Source organism: Nanorana parkeri, unplaced genomic scaffold (genome assembly GCF_000935625.1).
Source record: "Nanorana parkeri isolate BGI_ZX_2015 unplaced genomic scaffold, ASM93562v1 scaffold242, whole genome shotgun sequence".
Classification (NCBI taxonomy): domain Eukaryota; kingdom Metazoa; phylum Chordata; class Amphibia; order Anura; family Dicroglossidae; genus Nanorana; species Nanorana parkeri.
This window is the reverse complement of record NW_017306510.1, coordinates 1,175,398-1,184,206: the sequence shown is the minus strand read 5'-3', so window position 1 is coordinate 1,184,206 and position 8,809 is coordinate 1,175,398. Positions and strand designations below refer to the sequence as shown.

General features: G+C 40.9%; 1 protein-coding gene across 1 annotated transcript in view; it reads right to left on the bottom strand.

Annotated features, from left to right (window-relative positions):
• The window catches only part of LOC108787103 (keratin, type I cytoskeletal 19-like), a 47,221-nt gene extending 39,123 nt beyond the window's left edge, over positions 1-8,098 (bottom strand). Inside the window, exon 1 of the mRNA XM_018556559.1 lies at positions 7,612-8,098. Within this exon, the coding sequence (XP_018412061.1) occupies positions 7,612-7,986 (375 nt within the window). The 5' untranslated portion in view covers positions 7,987-8,098. The remainder of the gene's footprint in view (positions 1-7,611) is intronic.
• Between the last annotated feature and the right edge of the window lie 711 nt (positions 8,099-8,809).

Below are 8,809 nucleotides of genomic sequence, written 5' to 3'. Positions count from 1 at the left end.
CCCCCCAAGTGTTGACACATCTGCTGAAAAATAGCATAAAATAAGAGTTATCCCTAAACTCAATTTAGGGAGGCACTTTTGTAGACAGTTATGACCTGGCTAACTTTACTGTGATTGATCACAGATAATTCAGCATCACTGTCATGCTTAACACTGCTCATTTACTTTAATAGTTGCATTTCTCACCTACACATTGATGCTATGGTTCATAATTACTCAGTGAAGCACATGCATATAAAAATTGATCAAATATTATAGTTATTTGTTACATCATGCTTTAACTGCATACTAGACATTGCAATTACACTTATTCTTCACAACATACTATGTATTGCATGGTTGTATAGCATAAGCAAAAAAGGGGCAGGGGAGGCTGACTGGTTGATGGGAAACACATACTATGTAGATGGGGAATGTTCTGTCTCAATTACCAGTTTAATAACTGACATACCTCCATAGATCTTAACCTGTCTGGACAGTACAGTCACATGCTAATTAAGCTCCATATGCAGCTTAACTCTGCAATAAGTGACTCAATATATTCCCATCACATACATTCCTGGACAACGTCTAGAGTAAAAGGGTGCTGTAGCAACTGCAAGCAGATTGGATGGGGTTACTACACCAATAAGTTGTGACCTCACCATGGATCCTTAATCAATAGTCCAAATGTTGTATTGAAGCAATCACATCACAAACAGTATCAGTGCAATGTTTAGAGCCTACACAGGTCCTTTTCTTTGGGCATGACATGCCTCTCCAAGAAGACACGGATTCAGTTCTACAACTCAAGTATAGTACAGAGGATGTTTTCCAGTCTTTTAAAATATTAAAAGGATTATGACTTTCCCAGCCTACTGTCTGCAATGAAGCTAACAAATATACTGATGGAACATGGAGAAGAAGGGAAGGTCTATATAAAGACCAAACTAACTAGCTCTGAACAGAGGGACATACCAAAAGAACAATAACTACTTGCTATGGTGCTCAACTACCAAAAAGTGTCAGTAGGCACCAACATGAAAACAATCAATGAAACAATAGAACAAATATACCATAGTTGAGACACAACAGGGAAGGTGTTAGGTTAAAATGGCAGCCGCGCATGCGCAAAAGCCCAACCCTGTTTGAGGTAACTGTGTGTAGTGATTGGCAACCCCCCAGTAAGAAGATCATCTAGCTTACATGACATGGCCAGCAAGACCTGAACTTGCTATTACATGGGATTCTTGTGGTTGGAGGGCTTTGATACTTTGGTTTCAAACTATTGTTAAGCTGATATTAAGTTTCTGATAAAGAACTGTTGTGGCCTGTACCACATAGAAAAGTCATGCTGCCTATTACTGGTGTTATGAGGGAAGGGGAGCCAATATCAGCCAGAGGAATATAAAATATGGTATGCCTTTCTTTTGACATTCAAACCCCTATCACAACAACAGTACATAATGCTGCAATGCTTGTCAATAATTCACCCATGTTTTCACAGGGAGCTTTTCATTAAACTAGTGACAATAACACCATCTAGATACTCATTAAGCAAAAGTTAACATTTAGGTTTCGGAAGAATCTGTATCAGCATTACATCTCTGGCATAAAACACTACAACACTGTTGAGTTTCACCAAAACTGTGAAATGTGAAGTGTACAATGGAATCTTATAATCATTATCCTCTTTAATTGGCCTATATGAATGCAATGAAGTAATGTTAACATCTGTCAATAATGATGTAATGATCCTGAGGAAATAATTAAGTCACAAAATGATGTCACCAAAAACAGGAGCAAAATTAGTCATGAAATATTTGCCCAGGGCATTGACCTATGCAAGGGATTTAAAAAATGTATGTGAACCATCTTACCTGACTTTTTTAAATGTATAGCGCAGGGGTATCCATACTTCAACCATCTAGCTGTTGTTGAACTACAATTCCCATAAGGCATGGCAAGACTCTGAAAGCCACAGGCATGACTTCCAGAGGTCGATGCATGATGGATTTTGTAGCTCAGAACAGCTAGTGTGCGGAAGTGGCTACACTTGGGAGGGTTACTGCTGTTTGGGACTCAGTTTCAGAGATTTCCCATCACTTCCTGTCTGTTTCACCATCAGGGAATGAAAGAAACTCTCTAAAAACAACTAAGACAGAAGTACAAAAAATTTGCTTTTTATTGTTGTCTCTTTTCTTGTTGCAGATTTTTCCTTACTTGCTGTCTGGTTAAATGTGGTCCTTGAAACAGGAGCGTGGGAAAAGTTTTGTAATGGAGCCCAAAATAGAAGTAAAACCTGACCAGATTCTAACCCTCCCTCCCATCCAAAATTAAGAAAAAGCATTTTGGCTTTACATACGCTTCAGGTTGTAGTATTATTGGAAAGCTTTTCTTTCAAATTTGCCCAATAGCACTAAATAGTACAATCTAATGCGCACTGTACACATACGTAGATGCTGTTGATGTCTACAACTTCGTTGGCATTAGTGCCTAGGAAAGAATTTCTGTTTTTAAACAGAACACCCCTATTTTTGGACATCCCACCACCTGCCCCAGGTCTTTTTTTTATTAAAGGAGAATTATGAGGTGAGTGATTTTTACTCAGCCTCATAATCTGAGCCGACGTGTGACAATGAAACGGTCACAGGTCGGCTCAGTAGATCGGGAATTGAGCGAACACATACCGTCGCTCGCTCACTTCTCGATCTATCCCTGCAGAGAGCTGTGACTGTCACTCACGACTCCGTGCAGGGATTCCCCCCTCCCCTGTCCGATCCTCCGGCACTGACTGGGGAGGGGGCGGGGCACAGCTGGCTCTGCCTCTGGATAGACAGAGCCAGCTGTCAATTCCGCAGCTGGGTGGATCTCGACAGCAATGTCTGGATCCGTCCCGGCTGCGGCGTCTCAGTATAGCTCGCGGTATACTGAGCTTTGGGTCACGGGAGAACGCTAGTTTGTGTTCTCCCGTTACCCTTAGGAGAACTTTGGGGAAAATACCTGACCTTTTAAAAAAAAAAACCTATACATACCCTTTTCTTGCACTCTTTTAGCTGCTCTGATGACACCATCAGAGCTTCCGCATCATCCCACTTCTGCCATTCCTTCTGGAGTGAGCGGTGCCCATGTAATAACTTGTGAGTGTCGACCATTCCTTGAGCACTGTGAGCCCAGCCTGTGTGCTGATGCATCCCTAGTGGAATATTACAATGGCAGGCTGGACTTGCATATGGCTAGAATTATGTGAGTGGTGTTTTGCCCAAGGAGGACGGGCAGAGCTCGATGACTGAGGAACCCGGGGGACAGCGCTTGAACCTGGAGAAGGTGAGTGAAGCGTGGGGACTTTTTTATTCAATGTTAGAAGGGGAAGACTCAAGAATAATTAAAAAAATCTTGGAGTTAGAGTGTAAACTTTACAGATACAATGGTTACCATTAACTCATAAGCATAATACTGTTTAATTATCCTAATATTATAAACATCATTTTGACAGCAACAATCATTTTTGATCATTGCTTTAAATCTCCAGAATGCTGTAAAGCACTCTCCACCAATAATGAGTTGGGGCTTGGTGCAAACCCAGTTTGATTGAGTTCACCTAAGCCCCCTCCCAACACAATCAGTTGCAACAAATGAATTCCCCACCCCTCGGCTACACGTCACAAGGGGCAGGGAATGCCCCTGCCACAACTAATTGGGCTGGGAGGAGGTTGTGCTGGTCACGCTTTTGAGTGGGTTTGGGTGTACTCAGGTAAAAATGTGTTTGTACCAAGCCCCAGATCATCACTACTCTCCACCAGTGATAAAACTTTGACTTTGTAGCCAGTCACAAGGTGAGAGGCAGTAGCAGAGAGCTGATATGAGTCAGAAATTTATAAAAACAGACAAGAACTGTGCAGGCACCAGAATTTACATCTGAGTCAGCATTTAAGTCCAGGAAGTAGACCTGACCCCGGATTATGTCTGAACAAAGTTGGCTCCATCCCTATGCAGAGACAAGCAGATAAAGGCATAGTCAAGGGGGATACTATGATCTCTGTGAGAGGCAGTAAACTCCTGGAAGTGTAAGGCCTCATGTACAAAGACAAAAATATGCCCCTTTTAGAGGAATTTTATGTTTTTTTATGGGCTGCATTCGGACAGCAGCTTACTGGCACAACTTACATGCTTATGCATGTACACGCATGTAAGGTCATTCTAGTGGCTAGAAAAAAATGAATATTCTAGCCAATAGAAATAATTTATGTGAATTCACCTCCAAAGGCTGTAGCTGCATAAGCACACACACAATTATGCACAAAACTGCTAATTTTTATGTGCTGGATTTTCTGCCAGCACCTGGCAGAAGGATACAACATAGATCAGAGCATTTTCATAATGCCTGTGTGCATGAGCATGACCCCTTACACATTACTTAGTATGCATGCATTAAACATTACAAAATATCTAATGCTAGGTCCACGTCAAGTTAGCCCACGTTGCTGCACACCATTGTGCTATACACCATGATATTAAATAAAACAATGCGTTGTGAATTGACAGCTGGAACCTATGGATTATAAAGGAGATTTTGTTTAGAAGAGATGAAAGGATTGAATATCCAGCTAGGATACAAGGAGAGAGACAGGCATTAATAGACACTTTTGCATCACAAGGGATTAACTGAGGGAGTGAAGAACATTTCATTGCTACCTGAGAGAACTGGCAAAACAACACATCACGTAAGAAGCATAACAATCAGCCTTACTAAGAAGTTTCTGTATCCCTGCCAAGTTGGTTGATTTTAAAAGGTCAGACTCCATATTTTAGTTACAGGACCCATGTAACAGAGAAGACTGGATCAGTGTAGCCACAGGTAATTCAAGCTGCCGCACACATAAAGTAGGAGGAACAGTCACACTAGGTCCTCAGTCCAACACACCTTTAGGTAACAAAACAGATGAAAAAAACTTTTACCGGTACCTATATGAAATGTATCAATGGTCTCATCGTTGACCTCTGCATGCAACTACTTTTTTTTTTACAATAAAGCTTTCTTTAACTGAGAAGTGGCTGTTCCTCCATCTCCAATAGACATGTTGCGGAAAAATTCGGTTTGGTTCGGATATTTCGTTATTTCAGAATTTGGGATTCAGATCCAAAATTCGATTTGGTATGGGTTTCGGACATAATTTGAATTTCGTTTTGAATATTCGTTGCAAGTAAAAAAGAAAACCATAAACAGATATTAATACTAAAGCCGAATCTCCTAGCTTTCGTAATATATGTATATGGCTCCTAGACCCGAATAGCATTCAGGATCCGAATTTCCGAATTGCATTTGGAAATTTGGATCCCGAATGTCATTCAGGTCCAGGAGCCTCAGCTTTAGTATTATATGTATATACTGAACACAAATTTTTGTTACGGCATGTGACTTTTCTGGCTAATCAGATGGCTCCTATGTTGCTCCCAGGATGCATTAAACCGAAAAACACATCTGATTGGCCAGAAAAGTCACATGTGCGATTCAGTTTCATTATTGAACGAAACTCGGACGGGATGCAAAATTCAGAAACCGAAATTCAGATTCTGACACATTCGGATGCATTGGGATTCGGAAATTCGGATGTGTCCGAATTTCAGAAAATTTGGGCGAATTTTTTTTCCAGAATGAAACAAATCACCCATGTATTGGAGATTAGACATGTGCGAAGTCTGGTACAGTGAATCAACTGACTGATTCTTACATCTCTGTGGCACCACTCCAGCTGTGGAAGATGGTTAGAGCGGGAAACTCAAGCATAGAGATTTTGCAAGCATGGTCCATGAAAGGAATCCTGGCCTGAAACTGAGGACCTAGTGTGGCTCTTCCTAGTTCTACATTATTTGGGTGAAGTCTGGTTGGGTGAAGTCTTACATCACTTGGGGACACCAGCAGTGGTAGACCGGCAATTGAAGGTGGGTGGAGCTGGAAACTCAAGCACAGGATTGTGTTGCCATGGTCCATGAATGAACTCCTGACATAAAAAATATCAATTTTGGAGGATGGACCCTACATGTTGACTTCTTTGCGAATGGCTTGACCCAGAAGCTACCTATAGTATATACTCAGGAAATAAATGCAAAACACCACAAAGTGAGGGGGAGCTCCAGCCTCTACTCTGTCCTTGTGACCAGTGGTCATTATGACAAATACTGAGGGACACAGCAATACAAATTTGACAGAGGCTCTACCCCTTGCCCACTGTTCCCAAAACTAGAAGAAAGGTGTTGGCGGTAACTCTGTTTTAATCATAACTACTGGAGAGAGCTATTTCATATGGCAATCACAGACAATTGTGCAATGTGTCCAAGATACATTTCAGCCATGGTGTGATGTGACTGAAAATGTGAGACTGGCCAACGATGGTGTGGTTTCTCGCCAAGAATAACAGGAGGTAAGACACCTACCCATCCTTGAATGGCGTGGCTTCCTGGAAGTGCCACAATCTTTTCTATGCTTTGACCAACAACAAAAAAACCTCAGTGAAAGCTCCATTCATTTTTCTTAGTACAAAATGCCACACTGGCTATTAAACAGAACCCCTAACTTGTGGCATATGTCTCAATGCAACAGTCATTTATTTTGACAATTGGAAAGACATAGCCAAACTTCTATAAGGCCCAGTTTTTAAAGGTAATGCTCAGTTTGGTTCTATTGGTTGCACATGGGTAACCAGTCTACTAAGCATACTACCACCAATAAGCTTATTATTTCCCATGGATTCAGATTTTCCTATAAGTGACCAAATTTCACTGGTCAAGGATCAAATACAAATCTTCCGGACATCAAGAGAAGAGTGCATAGAAGAATATATCCTGCCAAAATAATACTTTTACTTCAAACATTTTCAGTCCTGACAAGTTTCTAAAACTTTCAAGTGTTCTTTACTACTGCCTCTATTAACAATGCCTACAAGTGTATGCATAGCCAAATCTTTTTAGTCTTTAGAGTCTCTATAAACCTATTATTAGTGTCTGTGTTCCCACTGGGGAGAATCTCTCTCTGTTGTTTTGGTGTCCATCATTTGTGGTACACAAAGTTATGGGAAATGTAAAATGTTTCAGTTGTTACCAGAACGAGAGGGGAGGATAAACCTGCCAATGGAGACACCTTTTCCGGTGACAACTGAATCCCTTTCACTTCCTACTATGTCTCTGGAAACAGGAAGTAAGGAATATTGCACACAGACTATGAAAAATAAACCGACAGGACATGTAGCCATTCCCTACTCTAGCCAAAACTAGAAAAATAAAGTTTTAGAATTTGCACAGACTTTAGGAGCTCTGACCCCTAAATTATTAAAGTATAAAGGGAAACATCCAATCGCCTGCATTAGTTCTCCATTTTTTCCTGCACATGATTGGATGTCTGAATACAGGTTCACTTCTCACATTAGTAAATCAGGACCCCCGACCCTTTTTATTTTTTTTCAATGGACTTGGAGGTGCAAATAAAAAGTGCTAAGATAATGTTCTATTTTTGATTAGTTATCCAAAGCTGTACACATTTTAAAAGTATAATGAATTTCTGCAGTGTTTAATTCTGCCTTCCAACACTTTGCTTTTAATTAAGTGAGCTTTTGATATTCTTTTAGCATTCGGTACCTGTGTTTGTAGGTCCGCGATGGCCTTCTCATAGCTGCTGTAGTCTTTCTTCTTATTCTGACTCTTATTTTTTTGCCAGTCGATGATCTTTTTCTCCAGCTCTGCGTTGGCCTCCTCCAACGATCGCACTTTCTCTAAGTACGAGGCGAGTCGGTCATTTAAATTCTGCATGGTGTGCTTCTCATTACCAGACAGCAGGCTGTCATTGAGATAATCCTTGGTGAAGTCAATTCTTCCCAAGGAAGATGAAAGAGATCTGGATCTAGACAGTGAATTTCCAGTACCCATGCTGTAACTGGAGGAGCCATGGGGCTCCCCTATTCCCCCATTGATAGAGGTGCAGGATGACAAAAACTTGCTAGAGTAGAGGCTCATGATCAGCTGTGAATCTTCACCAAACGTCAACTGTCATCAGCACGTTGCTGTATTGTAGATGTGTGGATAGTAGATTGCTAGTGTACTTTATGTCTTCCCCAGTGGGAGTTGCCGAGGCAGGCAAATAGGATTGTGTCATCTCATTAAGAATGTTGCTCAATCCTCCACCTCGGTGTTATTATTTTGAATAACAACCGAACCTCTCACTCCCCTTTTTTTTTTTTTAACCCTCATTCACATTATGCTGACAAGGTGTGTCTAAGGTGGAGGAAGCTTTGCTAAGTTTCAAACTCTATTGTAAACGTATACAAGTGTAGTGTCTGCTCGACGTACCTTTTAGAATTGAGCTGCAAATAATTCTATGGCATCTCTCCAGATAATTACACTGTCTGAGAGCTTAACCTCTTCAGTCCTGCTGCAAAATAAATTAAGGGATTGGCATGTCGGGACTGTAAAATATTAAACAGTACGGCTAGCCACACACTGTTCGATTTCTATCGTTCATCCTTGCGAAGCTGAGAATTCATTAGGCTCCATGCTAAATGGCCAAAATTGAAGCTGTGGGTGGCCAGCTTAATTAAAGTGACACTAAACTCAGTTAAAGAGTTAAATCTTAAAAAACATATTCAATTCCCTAAACTATTAACAAACATGTATATTATTTATGTATCATTCAGCTGTATGTGTCAAATCATCTCTGAATTGGTGCTGACACTGTCCTTCCTTCTGAAGGGTGGCTACTTTTGTTCCCCATGGTCCTTGTGTGTGTTGTAAAGTAGCCACCGCTCCAAGATGTATCCAAGATACATAAGAAAATGTTATG